At 36.5% G+C, this 24,803-nt stretch overlaps 1 protein-coding gene across 3 annotated transcripts in view; it reads left to right on the top strand.

The window, feature by feature from the left end:
- Positions 1–24,803, top strand: part of LOC138695076 (F-box/LRR-repeat protein 2-like) — a 361,245-nt gene that overhangs the window by 231,584 nt on the left and 104,858 nt on the right. Inside the window, exon 3 of one of the 3 annotated variants that reach the window (XM_069819454.1) lies at positions 11,712–17,078. The exons of the other annotated variants lie outside the window; for them this stretch is intronic. Within the exon in view, the coding sequence (XP_069675555.1) occupies positions 11,747–13,162 (1,416 nt within the window). The 5' untranslated portion in view covers positions 11,712–11,746 and the 3' untranslated portion in view covers positions 13,163–17,078. Of the gene's footprint in view, positions 1–11,711; positions 17,079–24,803 lie in introns of those variants that run through there. 3 annotated transcript variants of the gene reach the window in all.

Below are 24,803 nucleotides of genomic sequence, written 5' to 3'. Positions count from 1 at the left end.
GCAACAAGTTTCATATATAGTACTACACTAGCATGCAGATTAATGCATTCTTTCACTCACAGATTCATTGATGCATTCATTCATTCATTCATTCATCCATCCCTCCATTCATTCATTCATTCATTCATTCATCCATTCATTCATTCATTCATCTGTCCTTCCGTCCATCCATCCATCAATCAACCATCTATTCATTATGATGATGATGATGATGATGATGATGATGATGATGATGACGACGACGACAATAACAATAATAACAGGGTTGTAGTTTATCTCCTCTATTATTTATTATATACATGAATTACATTATTAAGGAATGGAGACTTAAACACATGGAAGTATACCGATAAGTCGTTTGTCCCAAGTAGATACCTTATTATTTGCTGATGATATTGTGTTTATGGCAACTTCAGAAGATAATTTACAACATTCGGTTTACAACTTTAATCAAATGGCAGAAAGTTTCAATATGGAAATTTTAACTGACAAATCTAAAGTGATGGCTTTGTTAGGAAAGGAACCAGTCCGTAGCAAAACTTGCATCAATAATAAAATCATGGAACAAGTTAAAAATTTTAGTTATCTCGGTTACCAAATTTCATATGAAGAAGAAAAAGATTTGAATGAGAAAATTATTAAATTCAACAGAGCAATGGGGATAATTAATCAGATATTCAAACCAACCTTAGTACAAAAACACACGCGTACCAGAATTTATAAAACATTGGCCAGACCTATACTCTGTTTTGGTAGTGAAGCTTGGATGATTCGTAATATTGATTCACAAAGATTAACGGCGGCAGAAATGAGATTTATGCGTCGTACGGCAGGATACATGAGAATGGATCACATTAGAAATTTTGATATTATGAAAGAACTGTAGATTGATCCAATTACGGAATACCTACAGAAATACAGACAAAACTGGAGATCACATGTCATCAGAATGCCTCGCTCTAGGATTCCACGCCAAATTTTAAATTACCATCCTGTGGGCAAGAGATCCTTGGGCAGACCGTCCAAGCGTTGGCAAGAGACTGTAATGGGCCACTAGGCCCAATACATGCAAGGATGATGATGAATAACAATAACTATTGATAGTGTTTTTATTGTTTATTTTAAAATTAATCTACAGTAGAACACTATATTTTAGCACAGAGAATCCTTCATCACACTCATTTTACTATTAGCTACCTCACTCACTTCACTGCCACTATAACACTATAATTTCCCTGTCACAACACGCAATGGAGGGAGAAAAGAACTGGCCACCCTAGTTTGTTATCTCTTGGACAAGTTGCCTCATGAATGATGTCTTGTTGGTGTCTCTTGGGACAGTTGACTAAACAACAACACACTTCACTATCACAATTTCAATTGAATGTATGGTGTGATTTAAAATTGTGAAATACAGGGTGTTCAACAAGGTCATGCAATACAATTGGAAAATATTTATTATAGAGTAACTGCTAGAAGTGGCAGCCGTTCTGTAGGTAACACAATATGATACGTTCAGTCATGTTCTGGATAGCATGTCGCTATACATGGCATTAATACAGTCTTGAATATTTGCTTGAAACTCCAGAATAAATTGTGAATGAGTAATATGAAAATTTAATCAAGTCCTTATGTCAAAAATGCTTTCACCTACAATGCCAAGCTACTAATAAACAGTGAGGATAAACATTTTCATTAAATTCTGATAAACTGTGCCTGAGAAAATGGTAGTAGACGAAAAAAATAAAGAGAAAGTTTCACTTCAGCATTTAATTATTGTCAACTGAGGAAGTCATCCTAACTTATTGTGTGAGTCAATCAACTAAGCAAGGGCTCTTTTATGATCTGTGAACATTTAGGTCATCTCTCTGCTATAGTTCTGGAGAAAACTGAGAATTTTTTTAGGTAAGGTAAAACAAACGGTTGATCGTCCACCTCTTCTTCGGCATGTGGGCGTGAGGCCAGCAGCCAGCTGCTCAGTCTAGGCCCTTCACGGGCAATAGCGCCACGGATTATTATTATTAAAACATTCAGCAGAGCTGACAATCTCTATCAAGTGTCTTTAAATACAAATAATGTTGACTCCTTTAATGTTAAAATTATTATTATTATTATTATTATTATTATTAATATGAATGTACTTTATTAGGAAAAATATTTGAGAACCACTTAAATATCTCACTTGGTGTGAGTTCTTGGAAGTGGCAACACATGCAAAGTACCCACACCACGCCTGTGAATTATCTGACTGCTGTAAAATTTGTATAAATGCAGAAACAATGACATCACTAACATTCATACATAGATTTCTCTCATGTCTGATATTACTTATTCTAGGGGTCCCACACAACGGGCAGTCTCCCTCTTTGTTTTGTAGAAATTTTGTCCATGTGTCGCAACAAAGTCCAACATGGATGCCAAGTCCTTTTTTTTTTTTATTAATGATTTCAATGCAATTTTTATTTCCCACCACTTTCTAGGTATTACCAAAAACTTGTATCTGTCATAAACAGATTTTTTAGAAGAGAGAATTTAATCTACGTTATTTTCTTACAAATCCATTTTGTAACATTTTCAGAAGCTATGTTTTTTTTTTATTGGGTTATTTTACAACGCTGTATCAACATCTAGGTTATCTAGCATCTGAATGAAATGAAGGTGATAATGCCGGTGAAATGAGTGCGGGGTCCAGCACCGAAAGTTACCCAGCATTTGCTCGTATTGGGTTGAGGGAAAACCCCGGAAAAAACCTCAACCAGATAACTTGCCCCGACCAGGATTCGAACTCGGGCCACCTGGTTTCGTGGCCAGACGTGCTGACCGTTACTCCACAGGTGTGGACTGAAGCTATGTTAAACATTGAAAGAGAAGAAGGATATTATGTTTTTGGAATGATTCAGAAAAATGAAGTTGAGTTGTCTGAAATGCTTAGGCAGTTTGAATTGGAACAGTGTGAGAGAATTCTGCTGTTTTTGAAACAACACACTTCATTCAGCGAAGTCTCACCAATGCATTTTCTTTTTTATTATTTCAAAATTTTGAAAGGTTTTTATAACTTAAGAAAAAAATCATAAAGTTGGAGTACAGCAAGATGACATGAATCTTTGCACACATAAGTATGGTAACTGTGACTCATAATAAGGATATTTAAGTGTTGTTACCCTTCGGCTTGAGTCTGTTTTTCTGAAATGCTCCCATTGTGAAGATGTTCTCTCAGATTAACACTTTGTGGATCAAAATTGAAAAACATGCATGAAGTAAGCTTAAATACCGTCCATTCAATTATGTTGTTGAAAACACATTACGAGGTTCTTACTGATCTGAAGTTCTTTGAAATAATATTTTCTGACATCTTACTCTTGAAAACCCTTCACTCTTCCTAAGGTACCATAGACCAGCAGTCATCAGCACAGTGCACCCTCGGGCTAGCATATCTTGTGAATATGAGACTGCACTATCGTTCACCGTGGCTGGTAGCGAGTATGCTTTCTCCGTATCCCTTCTGCATGACTGTGCATATTCAGACACACTGCTTACCCGTTACCCATTTCAGTGAATACTATGACCACTGCCCTAGATCATCAACTTCCAAATGAACAAATTGGTCTGAAAGTGATGATTGAGACTTACCCATTGATAACTAATGTTGAGGACAATGACAACATTGGGTTTACTTGACTAGGGCACAATTTTATCACAATTTTTGTAAAAGGAAATTTAATTTTTCTGTTACTAATAGTTAAAGTCTTGAATTAATATTTAAATTTAGTGAATTAATTTAAATTGTTGAACATGTCATCCCGAGGACTATATCTAATCATTAGACTATTATTAAAATAAGCTTAGCCAGTCCAATGGATTTTATAACCCCAAACATTTAAATGTAAGCCCTCATTATATGGATTCCAGTGGTTCTAAATAATTTCTGTACCTGCTACTAATTTTTTCAATTGTTTATTTTGAAATCTGAGATCACTCTTTACTCTGATATTCTTTGTATTTCTATAAAGTAATCAGACATGACAGAAAATAATTTTATATTAAGAGTTAATCGAAGGCTGTGTTATTAAAATTAGTAAAAATATTTTAGAAAATGCAAACTAATTAAACTACTGTGGAAAATAATGCAAATTTGGAATTGTTTCAGCTTGGTGTGTGATCTACAGAAGTTTAGGTGGCAAGATGATTGAATTGCTACCAAATGAAGTGATGCTGGAGATATTCTCATATTTGGATACAAATGATTTGGCTCTGTCAGTGCAACATGTGAATTCTCGATGGAAGGAGCTGTCGAGAGATAAGACGCTTTGGAAAGACAGAGTGTTTGCACCCAGAATGCGAGACGAAGACAATGTGCATGCCTTGAAAAACATGCCATGTCTAAGGGCTTGTGTATCAACTAGAGGAAGAAACACAAAATCGATTATTGACTCATTATGCACATACTGTGAAGATATTGAATATTTAGGTTTGAATGAGTACGATATACTGGGGTATTCTCTGTTGGTAAAATTCACAAACTCATTTCCTAATATACAGAAATTAACAATTCCTTTCCTGGAAGAAGTCAATCCACTACAGTTTGCCCAACTAATAGGCAGTCTTCAGAATCTAACTCATTTAGGTTTCAGTGACCGATGTATACAAGTACCAGATGACGTACTGAAACCAATTGCTGATGGGTGTCCTTCTTTGCAACACATGAATTTAATGGACAACATATTCGAGGATGAGGACATTATGTATTTTCTAACAAAGAAACAAACACAACTGTTATCTTTTCATCTGGAATGTTATATATCGTTAGAAACATACAATTGTATTATAGAGTGTAAGAACCTAGAATACTTATATTATGCAAGTTTTGGTTATATGACTTCCAATGACTTTGCACTGTTAAGAAATTTGAAGAATTTGAAGACTTTAATGCTACGGGACCTCTCTGAAACACACTTTAGAGCAGTTTCTAGTTTATTTGAAGCAGGTTCTTTGTCTAATATAACCAAACTAGGTATTGTAGAATATGACTTGAGCTGTGTGGTGAGGAATTGTCCTCAGCTCCTTGAGCTTTCTGTAAATGGCACGAAGGATGTGTTAGAAGAAGGATTTAAATACATTGGTAACTGCAAGAATCTGAGATTTCTGAGCTTTTCAGTTTGTTTAAATGTGTCAGCAAAATGTTTAGATTATGTAGCAGTTGGTTGCCCTAACTTAAGACATCTTGATTTGTCTTGGACATTTGGCTTGGACGATTCTCTACTTCTAAGTGTAATCAAGTGCAAAAACTTAAGAGTGTTAGATATAACTCAGTCTGGTTGGGGGGGCGATTGGATGAGCTCTAACTGTTATTTGATTCCGTCACATCTTGTTCACTTGAGAGAACTCATTGTAGATGGAAGTATAGTGGAAAATGAAGTGTTGGACAGACTCTTAAAAGAAATGCCGCACTTGAAATTACCAGGATATGTTGTCAGTGATGATGATTAGATGACGATGATGGTGTTGATGATGATGATTAATACTAATAAAAGCATGATGGTACTATGAGTTTCTAGTGCCCAAAACATTAAGTTTGATAATGCTGAAAAAAGATGTTTTAACTTTATTGAAAGTGCATTCTTGAAGGATTTGATACACAGTTCGTCGTAGTCTGAGTTGTACTTCGTCAGAGAAGAGTAAACAGGAAATACAGTGATGCAGAAAAAATTTATGTCTATATTTTCGGAGTGGGGGGAGGGGAAGTTTTTTTTGGCAACAACCATAATGTTGGAAATAACTGTTTTCATCAAACTCATCATATAGTGATTTCACCCAATCTTGTGGTCGAAATTTGTCCATATAGAATACATCTAATGAGATGTAATGGTTAGGTAAATCTATTTTACAAAGAACTTTCCCCAACTTTTCCGTGGTGATTTAAATTATTGCAGTATTTTATCTATTTTCGACTTTATATTCACGATCTTCATATTTCTGATGTCGGCAATCAAACCGAAACAAAACATTAACTAAGGAAATGTATATGATAATTTTTATTAACACAGGAAAGTTGTGTATAGAAAAAATTTGCCGATTCATTTTACATACTGTATTTAAAGGTAGTTATACATAGTGTTTATACATATTATGTATATGTAATCCATTTCTTATGATACAAAGATTTCAATAATTTTTATTAGATTATAAATAACACTGGTACTTTATTATATTAATATTTGTTGGAAGAGATAAGGGAGTACTTACATGAGGTTGTTTGAATACAAATCTAATACCAAGTCATCATTTGGTTGATAATGTAATGAACACATTACAACACCTACTAAACCACTTACTGTATAGTAAATAGACCATGAATCACAGAGCCCAAAAAAGTTTATACTTTTGCAGAAAGGATTAAAGATCCAACCAATTTTTTTAATGTTGAAGGAAAGTTCTGCTTCAACAGAGATCAAGATCTAAACTAAATCATTGTATCTGATTGCTTAAAAATGGAAGAAGGTATTATATGTGAGTAATAAAGCAGTGAACTGCAACAGTACGTTCTTATTGTGGAGAAATTATAGTATTTACAATGTTGGTCCTCCTATGTACATTATTTACTTGTATGTTGTGTTGAATGCAATAAAATACATGCAATTTAAGAGCATCATTTGCAGATTTTTTTGTTAACCTTTGTTTCCCTAACTATTTTGTTCGGGGCACTTTTTAATTTTTGGAAATATATATATATATATATATATATATATATAATTATAATATGTTTCCAGTTATCACTTATAAATGTTGCAATATTATTTTATTACATAAGGCGTTCAACATTTTGTACCATATATAATTAATCAGCAGATTTTATAACCTGATAGGCTTATTCATATGGTACTTAATAAGTCTTGAAGTTAAATTTGAACTCTAAATATGTCAGCAATCCTGCAGGTCATGGCCTTGGTGTAATAGCTTATTGTTTATTGTAGTGTGTTTCTTGTTTTATTCTGAAATGCAATTAGTTCTCAAAACTGACGAAAGGTGTATTTTGGGAAATAGGAAAATTATGTAGGAAAAAACGCTTCACTGAAAGTTACTATTTTTCTGAAAATCCTTGGATACCAAGCTTCAAAATGACGGGTCATTCATTAAAATCCGTTCAGCCATTTTCCCCGTAATTTCCATTACCAGTTCAAATTATTATATATATATATATATATATATATATATATATATATATATATATATATCTACACACATTGTTACTTGCGTTTTCGCGTTAAAACTCAAAAACTAAGGTGAATAGGTGGGTGTCCCTGAGAGAACAATACCATTGTTCACTTATTAGCAACATTCTGAGTTGTTGGAGATTCAGTATATTCATTAGTTTGAATAGAACAATTCTGTATTCTACAATTTATCACTAAATCTATCTCGAGTTGAGAGGGATTCCCATGCCATTCTAGCGTCCTAATATTGTAATTCCACATTTTTCAATGTTTTGATTCTGACTTTTTGTGAAGTGTAGGTAATACCTAGTTGTTTACAACCAGTTAGCCTAAGTACCAAATAAAGCGTTAATCCTGCAGCAGCCGATTTTGATAATTCTCTTAGGAAACCCCCTTCACATAGATTCCTTGTTTTTAGGCTCCCATATCTGGCCACTAGCAAGCCTACATTCACGTAGTATTGAGTCTTGAGTTCAGTGCATGTATAATGTCCCAGAAAAGAGAGCCACAAACACAAAATAATTGATTGTGTGACAGGCAAGTTTATCAGTTGGAGACTGCATCCCAGAAGAACAATTAGAAGATGGACGGAATAAGAAATTAAATTTAGAAGTTTTGCTACTCTACAGGTCACCCTTTGATGTACCAGAGTTAAGCTATGGTGCGGTGGTGAAGTATGTCTCCCAAAAGCTGTTTTTTATCGGCCTTTTACAGTATTTCTATAAAGTAATCAGACATGACAGAGAATAATTTGATATTAGGAGTGTGCCGTTTATATTTCAGCACATCTTTCTTTTCCTTTCTATTTCTTTTAGATTTTTCTATCTTCATATTTTTCTCTGTTAGTTTTAATTATTCTAACTCTTCATAGATGGCTCGTAGTGTTTTCTTTCTGATCTAGTTCTTCTTACTTCTCGTAGATGGCTTTTCTCTCGACTTTCTTTTTTTTATGATGAGTTGAGCCTGGGGGGCCAGTAATTATTTGATCCGGGGAGAATTAATTATTTCATCATAGCGCTTGCTGATTGGTCAAGACTATGGCGTGATTTAGATTTGGTCTGTGGAGCTAGTTTCATCTCGGAAAATAGCGTCAGTCTAGTGTTTGGGCTCATGAAGGTCGGATGTGTACAGGGTACAAGCTCCTACGTAGGCCGGGGATCGAACCGGGTTCGATAAGTTTACCAGGAGTTGTATTGTACACTGTGTTGCGGGATCCTGCGAGGTATCGCAGATGATATTAGTTCAGTGGAACGACTCGCTAAGGTTGAGGTGTGCCAGGAAGTGAGAGTGTTGTGAAGAGTACGAGCTGCTATGTAGGCCGGGGATCGAACTGGGTTCGATAAGTTTACCAGGAGTTGTATTGTACACTGTGTTGCGGGATCCTGCGAGGTATCGCAGATGATATTAGTTCAGTGGAACGACTCGCTAAGGTTGAGGTGTGCCGGGAAGTGAGAGTGTTGTGAAGAGTACGAGCTGCTACGTAGGCCGGGGATCAAACTGGGTTCGATAAGTTTACCAGGAGTTGTATTGTACACTGTGTTGCGGGATCCTGCGAGGTATCGCAGATGATATTAGTTCAGTGGAACGACTCGCTAAGGTTGAGGTGTGCCGGGAAGTGAGAGTGTTGTGAAGAGTACAAGCTGCTACGTAGGCCGGGGATCAAACTGGGTTCGATAAGTTTACCAGGAGTTGTATTGTACACTGTGTTGCGGGATCCTGCGAGGTATCGCAGATGATATTAGTTCAGTGGAACGACTCGCTAAGGTTGAGGTGTGCCGGGAAGTGAGAGTGTTGTGAAGAGTACGAGCTGCTACGTAGGCCGGGGATCAAACTGGGTTCGATAAGTTTACCAGGAGTTGTATTGTACACTGTGTTGCGGGATCCTGCGAGGTATCGCAGATGATATTAGTTCAGTGGAACGACTCGCTAAGGTTGAGGTGTGCCGGGAAGTGAGAGTGTTGTGAAGAGTACAAGCTGCTACGTAGGCCGGGGATCAAACTGGGTTCGATAAGTTTACCAGGAGTTGTATTGTACACTGTGTTGCGGGATCCTGCGAGGTATCGCAGATGATATTAGTTCAGTGGAACGACTCGCTAAGGTTGAGGTGTGCCGGGAAGTGAGAGTGTTGTGAAGAGTACGAGCTGCTATGTAGGCCGGGGATCAAACTGGGTTCGATAAGTTTACCAGGAGTTGTATTGTACACTGTGTTGCGGGATCCTGCGAGGTATCGCAGATGATATTAGTTCAGTGGAACGACTCGCTAAGGTTGAGGTGTGCCGGGAAGTGAGAGTGTTGTGAAGAGTACGAGCTGCTATGTAGGCCGGGGATCGAACTGGGTTCGATAAGTTTACCAGGAGTTGTATTGTACACTGTGTTGCGGGATCCTGCGAGGTATCGCAGATGATATTAGTTCAGTGGAACGACTCGCTAAGGTTGAGGTGTGCCGGGAAGTGAGAGTGTTGTGAAGAGTACGAGCTGCTACGTAGGCCGGGGATCAAACTGGGTTCGATAAGTTTACCAGGAGTTGTATTGTACACTGTGTTGCGGGATCCTGCGAGGTATCGCAGATGATATTAGTTCAGTGGAACGACTCGCTAAGGTTGAGGTGTGCTGGGAAGTGAGAGTGTTGTGAAGAGTACGAGCTGCTACGTAGGCCGGGGATCAAACTGGGTTCGATAAGTTTACCAGGAGTTGTATTGTACACTGTGTTGCGGGATCCTGCGAGGTATCGCAGATGATATTAGTTCAGTGGAACGACTCGCTAAGGTTGAGGTGTGCCGGGAAGTGAGAGTGTTGTGAAGAGTACGAGCTGCTATGTAGGCCGGGGATCGAACCGGGTTCGATAAGTTTACCAGGAGGTGTATTGTACACTGTGTTGCGGGATCCTGCGAGATATCGCAGATGATATTAGTTCAGTGGAACGACTCGCTAAGGTTGAGGTGTGCCGGGAAATGAGAGTGTTGTGAAGAGTACGAGCTGCTACGTAGGCCGGGGATCAAACTGGGTTCGATAAGTTTACCAGGAGTTGTATTGTACACTGTGTTGCGGGATCCTGCGAGGTATCGCAGATGATATTAGTTCAGTGGAACGACTCGCTAAGGTTGAGGTGTGCCGGGAAGTGAGAGTGTTGTGAAGAGTACGAGCTGCTACGTAGGCCGGGGATCAAACTGGGTTCGATAAGTTTACCAGGAGTTGTATTGTACACTGTGTTGCGGGATCCTGCGAGGTATCGCAGATGATATTAGTTCAGTGGAACGACTCGGTAAGGTTGAGGTGTGCCGGGAAATGAGAGTGTTGTGAAGAGTACGAGCTGCTACGTAGGCCGGGGATCGAACCGGGTTCGATAAGTTTACCAGGAGTTGTATTGTACACTGTGTTGCGGGATCCTGCGAGGTATCGCAGATGATATTAGTTCAGTGGAACGACTCGCTAAGGTTGAGGTGTGCCGGGAAGTGAGAGTGTTGTGAAGAGTACGAGCTGCTATGTAGGCCGGGGATCGAACTGGGTTCGATAAGTTTACCAGGAGTTGTATTGTACACTGTGTTGCGGGATCCTGCGAGGTATCGCAGATGATATTAGTTCAGTGGAACGACTCGCTAAGGTTGAGGTGTGCCGGGAAGTGAGAGTGTTGTGAAGAGTACAAGCTGCTACGTAGGCCGGGGATCGAACTGGGTTCGATAAGTCTACCAGAAGCTGAATGGTACTCGGAGTGCAGCAACCTGCGAGGGAATTGTAGAAGGTATTCGGGTGGAAGCTAGCGGCGAGTTTTGGGATCCACTTATTAGTTTGAGCTGCTATCATTTTACTGACTGATTTGCGTTCAGTCAACTCTAGTGAAATCCTGGTCGGTATTTGTATTCTTGGTGGATCATTTCTCATGTTATGAAATACCTAAAAGCCTGCCTCTATATATATCATCAGTTCAGTGAGTTGGTTTTGGCTTATGTTTAATCAAGTTTTTGCAGTAGAACGAATTTAAACAATATGGAATCCATGACGAAGGCACCCATTGTTGTGTGACGTTTGAGGGGTGACCAATCTGTATGTAACGGATATGTGTGTGCTGAGTGATGGTTATGTCAAGGCTGATTGACAAAATGGATGCCAGCGTGGGCAAACAACTACGTATGTAAGGTAATTAGCTGGATTTGGTGTACGCCACACTGTTAGCAGGATATGCTATGTGCTACGAATTTATTTTGCATGTTCCAATAAATAGTTGTGTTTTATAATGAGTGTGTGTTATCACTTGAATACCTCAACACCCAGATTACCATCCTGATCATAACGATTCATGGCAGGGTTAATTAATTATTTAATTGTCTTATTTTCCAACTAACAAGTTTAGACGATTAGAGAAAGAGAGAGAGTGTGCCTATGTGCCGTGCAGGAGTAGTTAATGGAAGGCTGAGTTATTAAAATTAATCAAAATATTTGAAATAATGCAAACTAAATAAAGTAACCACTCTAGAAAGTAATGAAAATTTGCAATTGTTTCAGCTTGGTGTGTGATCTGCAGCAGTTTCGGTGGCAAGATGATTGAATTGTTACCAACTGAAGTGATCCAGGAGATATTCTCGTATTTGGATACGAATGATTTGACTCTGTCTGTGCAACATGTGAATTCTCGATGGAAGGCGCTGTATAGAGATAAGAAGCTTTGGAAGGACAGAGTGTTTGAACCCGATGACAGAATGCTGGACGAAGACATTGTCCATGCCTTGAAAAACATGCCATATCTAAGGGCTTACGTGTCGACTGGAGCAACAAACACGGAATTGATTATTAATGCATTATGCACATACTGTGATGATATTGACTGTCTAGATTTCGATGGAAGCTGCATACTGGAGTATTCTCTGTTGGTAAAATTCACGAACTCCTTTTCTAATATACAGAAATTAACAATTCCGTATCTTGAAGAAGACAATCCACTACAGTTTTCTCAATTAATAGGTAGTCTTCAGAATCTAACACATTTAGGTTTCACTACCAGATTTTCATTTGTACCAGATGGAGTACTGAAACCAATTGCTGATGGATGTCCTTCATTGTCGCACTTGGATTTATGGGATAACAGATTTAAGGACGAAGATATTAAGTATTTTCTAACAAAGAAACAAACACAACTGTTATCTTTTCGTGTCGAGTGTTACATATCTTTAGAAACATTCAAATGTATTTTACAGTGTAAGAACCTGAAAAACTTACAGTACACTGGTATTGGCTATTGTCCAGATGAAACTTCGAATAACATTAAGCTCTTGGAGAATTTGAAGAATTTGAAGACACTAATGTTGTGGTATCTCACTGAAACACAATTCAGAGTAGTTCCTTGTTTTCTTGAAGCAGGTTGCTTAGCCAATGTCACCAAGCTGGGATTTATAGCATATGATTTGTATGACTTGAGCTCTGTGGTGAGGAATTGTCCTCAACTGATTGACCTCTCTGTAAATGGCGCAACGCCTGTGTTAGAAGAAGGATTTAAACACATTGGTAACTGCAAGAACCTGAGATCTCTGAGCTTTCCACGCTGTTCAAATGTGACATCAAAGTGTTTAGAATATGTAGCTGCTGGTTGCCCTAACTTAAGGAAACTTGATTTATCGAACTGTTGTAGCTTGAACGATTCTCTACTTCCAAGTGTGCTTAAGTGCAAAAACTTGAGAGTTTTAGATATAAGTCACTCTGGTTTCAGAGGCACTAATTTTCATTTGATTCCATCACATCTTGTTCAGTTGAGAGAACTCGTGATATATGAGTGTCAGGTGAGAAATAGAGTGTGGGACAGACTGTTAAAACAAATGCCACATTTGAAATTAACAGGAAAATTTGTTGACAGTGATCATGAATATACTTTTGATGATAATGATGATGATGATGATGATGATGATTTTGATGATTATGATGATAGTGATTATGATGATGAAGATTTTGATGATGATGACTAGGGCCCGGATTTTGACCTAAAGAATACTAAAAAATGACTTTAAAATGATGACTTTATGACTTTAAAATCAATTAAAAATGACCTAAAAATAAAAAAGAATGACTTAAAAATTACCTTTATTTGTCGACCTCCTTGCACAATATGGCATTATCACTCAACACTGCATTACAATAACTTACAAACACCTTTTGCAAGTTTTCAAATTTGAAGGACCGTCGATTATCAACTAATAAGGACTTATACATGGAGATCTCAGAAGACATTATTATTGAGTTTGTGGAATGGGATGTTTGCCGAGACAAAAGCTTGACATAGCTCTTCGTAAAACACTGAATTCGCTGAGTTTGCATTAGTGCACTGCCCGAGAAGCATCTGTTGTTTTTTTCTTTCTCCTGCTTGAAGACCGCGTTTATGTTTCTCTCTGTTCACATGTTGGTCCACGGTGAATCTCTTCTCTGCTGTAACCTTCACTTCACAAATTTTACAGTACAATATAGTACCATCACTAGAAAATACAGTGTCGCCATACTCCGATACAAACTGTTTTAATTTCGCAGAATTGCTTGTTTTTAATTTCGGCATGGAAAAATAGAAATATTACTTCAGTACCTCTAAACAACTACCTTCCGCTCTGTGAATGACTGAATTGTAACCAGTACACAAGAACCCGTGACAGTGCGAACCTCAAGCAGGTAATTTCACCCCCACATTCCTTAGAGGACAAAGTCTGTCTTAAAATACCGTATTTACTCGAATATTTCACGCACTTTTTTCCCGCAATTTCGATCAATAAATTAAGGGTGCGTGAATTAAGCGAGGAATTTCACAAGCTGGTATTTTTAAGGGTAAAAATGACAAAACTACGCAGTTCCCTTACATATCCTAGTAACTTGTCTTCAAGATCAGGGAATTTTCCACTTTTTGGCCCACGAAATGCTTTCCTTGATGCATTTGTTTCTTGAAGAGCTTGATTTTGTTTCCTCCAGTAGCGAATATTAAATTCTGGAACTGTGAATTCACGCCCAGCTGCTCTGTTGCCATGTGTTTCTGCATACGCAATAACTTTTAATTTGAAGGACGCAGTATGACTCGAATATCGGGATTTATCATTCATTGTTAAAACTTTTAACAGACGGGTTTTGACAGGTCTCCCTTTTCGAGTCTCAAACTCAACTGATGCGATCCAACACAAAGCTTTCAAACCACCCCCATTCAAATGGTAGGGGGAGGTCAATACCCTATACCGGTATTTTTAAAGGATTTTCATAGACGAGAAGGATGCTGTAACAGGTAGCTGTCCGGTCCCAAATACCGCTATGCACTCTCTCGTTACGGCATTTAAGATACCGTACATTCAGGGCTCCTCGACATAACACACTCATTACTTCAAGTTTCAGCATGTACTTGTTACAGTATTTCACGAATATTAAATGCGTGAAATATACGAGGAAATTAATTTATTAAATTATATAGTAAATAATTTGGGTGCGTGAAATATGCGATGGCGTGAATTACGCGAGTAAATACGGTAGACATGACCGGTTAGTTGGACGAGTCCAAATGTTTAACAGAACATGAATAGGGGAGGCCACAATGCAACAGATTTCCAAGAATTCATGGATTTCGTGCTTCAGGAACATAATTTTACTAATATTAACAATAATGCAATAAAAATCGCTAAAAATGACAAAAACCCGGATTTGTTTGAAATATGACTAATAGTAATAATCCGTAAAAAAATGCCCTATCAGAGAAAAGTGTCCAAAAATGCATAAAAAATGACCCATCAAATTGGTTTAATTTCACTGAAGATGATATGAGCTACATTTATCTTCCATAGAGCATTGTCTTAGCATCATCAGAAAAAAGATGCAAAGTCATCAAAATCCGGGCCCTAATGATGACGATGATTAATACTAAGAAATGCATGATGCTGGAAAGAATGTTTTTTTCAAACTGATCTTACAGTGATTTGATTCAAACTTGTGGTCGAAATTTGTGCATATTACAGGACCTATGAATGAATACATTCGATGAGATTTAGTAATTCTAAGTGGATTGTTATTGAGTGTTATTTTCAATAAGAACTGTAAGACAGTCCCGTTAAAAAGATAGTCGACAGGTCTCTTCGTGAATTTTTTTGTGCAGTAAGCTGGCAAATTATGTAATAAAGAAGTTAGTATCGCACTGTGATTTTTTTATGGAGTCACAAGACTGAGTTCTGAGAACAGACAGCGCATTGGGAACTGAATGCAATTTGTCGTTTGCCGATTGTTGAGGTTGATGTTTATGCTATAACAAATGTGATATGCTTGAGTCAGCCATTAATGGAGAGTTTAATATTCTTTTTTTTGCCCTATGATGTGTTATTTCGTATTTACCATTCTTATTGACATGCCATTCAGTTTGATTACAACACACAATAACATTGCTAGAGAAGCTCCAGAAATAACAATGTTCTGATTAATTTACTATATGGGTGTGTAGTAAGCAAATTGGTCTATGTTAGAATTACACTTTCTGTACCTTCTTGCAATATATGAAATAGAAAACTATCTTCATATAATCAATTTATTTAAATTTAAACTACTATTACCATGCAAAGAGGAGATTTGCTACTTAGTTGTGTGCATAACAGAATCTTGGAAATAAAAAAGAAAAAGAAAACTTGACTGATACTAAAGAGGGTAGATTTCCATTTCTTGTATTACTAATGGTTAGGTAAATTCGTTATACAAAGAACTTTGCCCAACTTTTCTGTTACAATTTAAATTACTGTAGTATTCTTAGTCAATGACTTTTTTCTACTTGATATCCACCATCTTCATATTTCTGATGAGGTGCTGGGTTTGTGTCCAGTTTCTATCTGTATTTCCTTCTGCATCCCCATCAATGCACGGAAAAGAAGAAACAGAAAAGAAGTGCCAAACCTCTCTAGAAATGAAGATGTCGGATATCAAACCGAAACAAACCATTAACTAAGGTAAAGTGTGATAATGATTTTTATTAACACAGGAGAGTTGTGCATAGAAAGAGATCACCGAATCATTTTACATACTGAATGTACAGGTTGATATACATAGTGATTAGGTATACATATTATGTATATGTATTACATTTCTTATGATACAAAGATTTCAGTAGTTTTTATTAGAATATAAATAACACTGGTATCTACTTGATTATATTAATATACTGTCAGAAGAGGTAAGGAAAATACTTATGAGAATGTTTGAATACACATCTAATACCAAGTCATCATTTGGTTGGTAATATTATGACACATTACAACACTTACTAAACCAGTACTCTATAATAAATAGTCCATGAATCACAGAGCCCAAAAAATTGTATACTTTTGCTGAAAAAGTTTAAGATCCCACCATTTTGTTTAATGTTAAAGGAAAGTTCTGCTTCACCTGAGATCAAGATCTAAGCTACATTATTGTATCTGATTGCTTAAAAATGGAGGAAGGTATTACTCGTTGCAAGAATGATTGCTGATTTCGAGAAAGGTATTGGCGCTTCGTTATCCATCTCCTATGCAGTGTTTAAGCTGTAGTTTGCCTACTGGCAGCCAGCAATCATTCATGCGACAAGTAATATTATATGAGAACAATAAAGCTGTGAACTGCAACATTACTTCCTTATTGTGAGAAATTATTGTATTTACAAAGTTGGTTTTCCATGTACATTATTGACTTGTACGTTGTGTTGAATGCAATAAAATGTATGCTATTTAAGTGTATAATTTGAAATTTTTTTTTTTTTTAAACCTTTGTTTTCCTACGGTAACTATTTTGCTCAGGAAACTTTTTCCAGTTATAGAAATGTAGGCTGTATATATCTCCAGTTATCGCATATAAAATGTTACAATATTATTTTATTACATAAGGCGTTCAACATTTTATATCATACACAATTATTATTACATAAGGCGTTCAACATTTTATATCATACACAATTAATCAGCACATGGAAATATTGTATTTTTATACAACATTCGAAGTCCGTAATCAATACAAAGTACTGAATGATGCAAAAACAATCCCTGAAACTTTTTTTTATTGAAATTTTATTTATTAGATCACTGTTATTTTTGTTACATATTCTCACAGTTCTGAATGGCAATTGGTGCATCCTCTTGCGAAGTTGGACATCAAGTGTATTTCTGTACTTGCTTTTGTCGCAGCATGATACAAAATACATTTCATACAAATAATGCCATCAGGAAAGCAGGTTGTGGAGCAGGTTGGCGATATTAGCATACCATTACATTAAACCATACCAAATATTTACGGTCTTCTGCTTTAAATCGAAATTAGGTTAAACATTATTAATCAGTTGCACTGTAAATTTCTGAAAACGGAAGCATCAAAAACCAGAAACTTGTCACATTGTGGCATAACAAAATAAGTCCAATTAATACAATGCATCCTAAAACACCAACATTTTAATTGTAAGCCCACATATGGAACTGTAGTTGTATTAGGATATACAACCAAATGTATACATTTTATATTTTGAAAATCTGGGATCCCTCGTTATTCTGATATTCTTTGATATTCCATAAAATAATCAGTAGGCCTGTGACATTGGAGCATGTTTACAGTGAAAGGGAGCCAATTCACTACAGGATATACACAGAGTACGCAAGTGTATGTGTGTACGGAGACAACACAACCGTCGTGGTACAGTTCATTCAATTGTAATACAAACTGTTGTGAAGTGCAGTGCTCTCCGCAGTATGGCTGAGAAGGAAAGAAACCTGTAGTGGCTGATTGACTGAGGCAAGTGAGGCCCGGCCTCAGTCACTTGGCTTAACTGAAATCAAATTTTGTGTTTTATATAATGTGTTAGTTATTTGAATGAAGCATATATCACTGTAGAAGTATTTGAAAACTTTGTGATGTATATAGACCTGTTTTGCAGTAAAATATGTTTCTGAGGCCAGGATCGCTTGTGCCGGGTCTGGCTTGTGATGTATATAGACCTGTTTTGGAGTAAAATTTGTTCCTGAGGCCAGGATCGCTTGTGCTGGGTCTGGCTTGTGAAGTATATAGACCTGTTTTGGAGTAAAATTTGTTCCTGAGGCCAGGATCGCTCATGCCTGGTCTGGCTTAAGCATTTCCAGTCTTTTCGCGGGCTTTGAGTTTACGCTTAAAACGTTGTAGCTGAGGCACAATTCGTCAGGCGTCTTGGCCTGGTCAGGTTTCACTCCTCCCAACCATGGGCCGGCCTCAAGGGTAGAGTGGGGTGGGAATAGCAATGGTGACTTATCTTCCTAAATAGGCCATAAATAACACAAATTCCAGCTCTTTGGCAGGCAGAGACCCACACTATTCTCTCCCCTTATGTCTTAGGTTATGACTTAAGCGAAGATGTTGTACTATTGTACTTCTTAGTACAGTAGTGAATGTGGGCCAATGTTGTTATATATTTCGGGAAAATATAAACAGAAACAAATGAGAGAAATAATGCTGGTGCAGTTAATTCATTGTTAGAGTGTCCTTTTTCGAGAAGAAATAATACTGAAAGAAAGGAAGTTTTAAATAAAGAGAGACACTATCGAGATACCTACGACAACTCTGAGAATATTTCTGAATCTTAAAACGCGAGTTTCTATTGCATCCTGGTAAGGGCAACATAAATTGTTAAGTGGTAATGTGGTGCAAAATAAACTTCTCTTGGCCTTGTTTGTTGCTGTCAAAGGAAAAAAATAAAAAGAAAAGAAAGAAAGGGGAATTTCAACACATAATATGGGTTGCTTCATCACACTGAAACAAGCATTGAAACTCACAGCATAACAGCTTATTTGGTGAGTGAAATTATTTTTCATTAATAGTAGTAGTAATAATAATAATAATAATAATAATAATAATAATAATAATAATAATACAGTAATAATGATATTAACAATAATAATTAATATCATAAACATTTCCTATCGGAGGTACTTAAACTAGTTGCATCTAGCCTCACCGAGGATTTCGATCACCGGCCGCTACTGAAAGAAACACTTCTTGGAAACTAGAATATTTAGCTTCACAGTATGGTGCAGATGTATTTTACATTCTAAATAACAATCTGTATTGTAAATGTTGCAATATCAGCATTACGTCTACTAAAAACAAGGAATTTAATGTTCAAAGACTGTAAGTACAATGAAACATAAATGGATGGAACAAGGAAATGTGCTGAAGGACCCTATGTCAAATTCAACATTTTATGAAGACATGTGTAAGGCATTTATACCTGCCGACATATCGTTTAGCAAACTCGCAAATACGGCGTTCCGCGAGTTTTTATAGAAATACACTAGAAGAGAAATTCCACATCAGACTACGGAAGTACTATGTCGAGAAAATTTACAACACATGCATTACTGAGATCAGATGTAAACTAACAAACCAATACATCTGGTGTCAATTGATGAGACGACAGATGTTGTTGGACGGCATGTAGTTAATGCGATTGTTGGGGTTCTGGATCCGGAAGGCCCTGCTGGATCATACCTACTGTCGTGTGATGTGATAAATGCTGTGAAGAATTCTACAATATGTGGGGTTTTTCAACATGAAATGTACTTATTATGGCCATCAGGTATAGAGCATAAGAAAGTACTTCTGATTGTTACCGATGCAGCATGCTATCCTGTGTTAAAGACAGTAACTACGTTGAAAACAACATACAGAAAGATGGTACACATCACAGTTCACTCTGTCAGATAGCTATTCTGTCGGGTGACAATAATACACTGTAGATAATTTAGATATCGAATTGAATGACGTCAAATATTTCACATAGGCATCTGTCGTTTCGCAGCTTTTCTGCATTCAAATCTGTATTAGACAGTAATAGACTGTCATTCACTTTCGAAATGCATCTTGTTGTTCACTGTAATTATAAAGTAAACACGCAATAGACAATACATCTAAGCCCACATGTGTTGAATGGAATTTTCTAATAGTTGAAATGAAGTTAAATAAAGATAGAAATTAATTCAGAGAGATGTGTGCAATATTCTCTTCTCCAGACTGTACTGTACAAGACGGAGCAGTGCTGCGTACTCTGTGTATATCCTGGAGTGAGTTGACTTTCTTTCACTGTAAATATGCTCCAATGTCACAGGCCTAATAATCAGACAGGACAGAAATTAGTAAGATATGATATTAGTAGTTAATCGAAGGCTGTGTTCTTAAAATTAAGCAAAAATAAATTTTTCTGGAAAGTAATATAAATTTGCAATTGTTTCAGTTTGGTGTGTAATCTGCAGCAGTGTCGGTGGCAAGATGATTGAACTGTTACCAAATGAAGTGATGCTGGAGATATTCTCGTATTTGGATGTGATTGATTTGGCTCTCTCTGTGCAACATGTGAACTCTCGTTGGAAGGAGCTGTCTAGAGATAGGAAGCTGTGGAAAAACAAAGTATTTGTACCTGATGATACAATGCTGGACAAAGATAGGGTGAATATGATGAAAAACATGCCATGCCTGAGGGCTTATTTGTCGACTAGAGGAAGAAACACAGAACTGATTATTAACGCATTGTGCACATACTGTGAAGATGTTGAATATTTGTATTTGGATGAAAGCCATACACTGGAGTATCCTCTGTTGGTAAAACTTACGAACTGCTTTTCTAATATAAAGAAATTAATAATTCCATGCCTTAAAGAATATAATCAATTACCGTTTTCCCAACTAATAGGCAGTCTCCAGAATCTAACTCATTTAGGTTTCAATAACCGATATGCAACAGCACGGGATGGAGTACTGAAACCAATTGCTGATGGGTGCCCTTCTTTGCAGCACATGAATTTAGGGGGCAACCAGTTCAAGGATGAAGACGTTAGGTATTTCCTAACAAAGAAGCAAACACAACTGTTATCTTTTCATGTCGAGTGTTCCATATCGTTAGAAACATTCAAATGTATAATACAGTGTAAGAACTTGGAGCTTTTACATTATACTGGTTTTTTCCAGTTTTCAGATATGACTGCCAATGACTTTAAACTCATAAGAAATCTGAAGAATTTGAAGATTTTAATGCTTCGGTATCTCTCTGATACACAGTTTAAAGCAGTTCCTAGTTTATTTGAAGCAGGTTCTTTATCCAATGTAACCAATCTAGTGTTTGATGCATATGACTTGAGCTCTGTATTGAAGAACTGTCCCCAACTCATTGACCTTCATGTAAGTGGCTCAGAGCATGTGTTAGAAGAAGGATTTAAACACATTGGTAACTGCAAGAACCTGAGATATCTGGCACTTTCAGGTTATCCAGAAGTGATTCCAAAATGTTTAGAATATGTAGCAGATGGTTGTCCTAACTTAAGAGAGCTTAATTTGACGCACTTCGTTGACTTAAATGATTCTCTACTTCCAAGTTTACGCAAGTGCAAAAACCTGAGAGTTTTACATGTAAGTAACTATGGTTTCAGAGGGTTTACTTTTGAGTTGATTCCATCACATCTTGGTCACGTGAAAGAACTCGTTATATATGGAGGTAGAGTGAAGGATGAATTGTGGGAGAGACTGTTGCAAGAAATGCCACATTTGAAATTAAGAAGAAGAGGTGTTGAGAGTGATGATGATGATGATGATGATGATTATGATGATTATGATGATTATATTGGTGGTGATGTTGACGATAATGATTGTATTGGTAGTGATGTTGACGATAGTGATTATACTGGTAGTGATGTTGATGATAAAAATTATAATTTACGTGGTTATGAATGCGATTATGATGATTGATGACGATGACATACAAGGAAATGGATGAAATTTTTTTGAATTTCTAATGTCCAAATCAATATTTTACATAATACAAAAGTACGTTATTTTGTTGGATATACATTCTTAAGTGATCTGAGATACAATTCATCGTGCACTGTGAGCTGTAAGAATGGTGCAGGAAATTGAAGTTATATTTCCTGCTGGAAATGTGTGTCATTGCAAAAATGTGTAATGCTGCAGAAAATGGTGTTCATCAAACTGATCTACATTGATTTTACCCAGAGTTGTGGTGAAAAATTTTCCAGAGTCATTGTCTGTCAGTGAATACATCCGATGACATTTAATAATACTTGGTAAGTTGTTTGTGTACCTTATCTGAAACAAGAGCACAATAATGATTCAGTTAAAAAAGAAATTGATAGACAAGTTTTCGTGTGAATTTTTTTCGTAGGGCTACAGTAAACTGACAGATTATTAAGAAAAATATTGTCAAAGAAGTAATGGGAAATTAGTTACTTGCCAATCCCACAAGACTTGAATTCTCAAAATGGCTATCACATTAGTAACCTTGTTGTTTAGCAATTGTCATGGTTTATATTTATAATAAACAAAGTTAGTGTAAGGAGTTACTGATTAAAGGAAAGACTAATGTATTTTTTACACGATGTTTCGTTGTTTCCTACTTAGCATTATTTTTGACATAGGCTACTATGCAATTTCATTAACTCACAATAACTGGTTGCTGTAGAAAGTCCAGAAATACCGAAGTCATGATCAGTTATGACACAGTTGTGTAGTAAGTAAATTGGCCCACATTAAGATTACATATATTTCTCAATATATTATAATTATATTTTTTATATCTTCTTATGATATATAAAATTAAAAACTATCTTCATAAAATATATTTATTTCAATTTAAACTGCTGTCATCCATCGTGCAAAGAGAGTATATGTTACTTAGTTAGTTTGATAAATTAGTTTATAAATAGTTTTTCTGTGTTAATTGGAATTATTGTGGTAGTCTGAATCAGTGACTAGTGTCTGCTACATATCCGCCATCTTTATGTATGTAGTGAAGTCCTGTGCTTGTTTCCAATTTTATTTGTATATTCTTTTCTTTATCCCCACCAAATGTATAAAAAAAATGAGAAGTCAGACACCAAAAACAAGAATCAGAAACAATCATAAGACCTAACTAGAAATCTAAAGATGATGGAATATAGCCAAAACTTGCAATCAATTAATGTATAATACAATAATAACTTCTATTAACATGGGGGAGTAGTTTACATAACAAAATTAACAAATCATTTGATATGCAGTTTGTAAAGATTTATATACATCGTGATTATACATAAGTCACTGTACGCACATGTAAGGAAATTATGATAGGAAGCTATCATCATATTTACTGAAATATAAATAATTCTTGATTATGTTAATTTTCGTTCGAAGATATGAGGAAGACCTTTACGTGAGACTGTTTGAACATAAATCTAACTGTAAGTCATCATTTAATATATAACAGTTACTAAACAAGTACTGTATACTAAATAGACCATGAACTACAGTTTATGTTTTGGACAGCCATACCGTAACTGCTTCCTGACTGGTGTTATTGTAGAAAGGGTTGAAGATCCCACCATCTAGTTTAATGTTTAAGAGAAGTTCTGCTTCAACAGAGACCAAGGTCTAAACTGCATTTTTATTTCTGACATTGAAAATTGAACATGGTATTCTATATGAGTAAATGTAAAGCAGTGAACTGCAACAGCAGATTCTTATTGTGAACAAATTATTGTATTTAAAATGTTGCTTTTCCTATGTACATTATTGACTTGTATGTATTGTTGAATGCAATAAAATGTATGCCGTTAAATGTATCATTTGCAGAAAATTTTTTTTAACCTTTGTTTGCCTAACTATTTTGCTCAGGAAACATTTTCCAGTTAAGGAAATATAGAAATACAGACTACTTATAAAATGTTATAATATTGTAACTTTTATTCTTACTTTTACCCAGTACCAGACAATAATGTGACTTTTATTGCTAATGATTCACCCTACAACAATGGGTATCCCACCCAACACAGCAACATAATAGTCGTTGTTGCAGTCCACACGATGACAATGACAGTACTCGTGTATTATTGAGAAGAACAATGTACTAATTGCTCTAATTTCTGGCAGCCAATCGCGTTGCAGGTCGGCTACATTTAAACGTGTGCGTCTTGTGATTTGCTTATGAAGATGTTATTCATTTCTTAAGGCTCGATAAATACTTAATATAATCGCCCGCCATTTTGGCTCTTTCGCTGGCATTCACAGAAAGTACACGAGGACGTTATTTGCCGCTCAATTATTTGCTAAATTACAGTGCGTTTGATTTATTATCATAGGAGCTACGACATGATAATGTTTAACGGTGCGGCAAATAGATTCCTCGTATGGTAGCTCGGCAACGAAAGAACCAACATGGCGAACAATACTACGGTACCTACCTAGACTTTATAGAACCTTCACTTCCTAAGACGTAAGCAAAGAGGAGGGGTCACGCCGGGAATAAGAGTGTCGCAACTATAATTTTAACTAATGTTCACAAAACACTATGTGCAGAACAAAACTGTCAGTTCTCAGGTCGTTCGCCTTGGCTAGTTCTTCTATCTCATTCACTCAAGTTCTCTGCACGTCGTACCCCGGTCTCGAAGACTGGCTTGACTGTAGACTGACTGACTCACTGCCAAAGACTGCTCGCGCTTTTATTACTAAACCACATATTCTCGACATTCTATTCACGTGGCTTACAGAATCTTCAAGAGGGATATGGTTCTAGATGTTTTCCCTTGCTCTGTCCGCTCCGCGCCGTCCCATAGTTTTCTTTCCCCTTGCTCTGTG

The sequence above is a fragment of the Periplaneta americana genome, chromosome 2 (genome assembly GCF_040183065.1).
Source record: "Periplaneta americana isolate PAMFEO1 chromosome 2, P.americana_PAMFEO1_priV1, whole genome shotgun sequence".
Lineage (NCBI taxonomy): Eukaryota > Metazoa > Arthropoda > Insecta > Blattodea > Blattidae > Periplaneta > Periplaneta americana.
The sequence above is the reverse complement of the archived record's forward strand: the minus strand, read 5'-3'. Positions and strand labels throughout refer to the sequence as shown.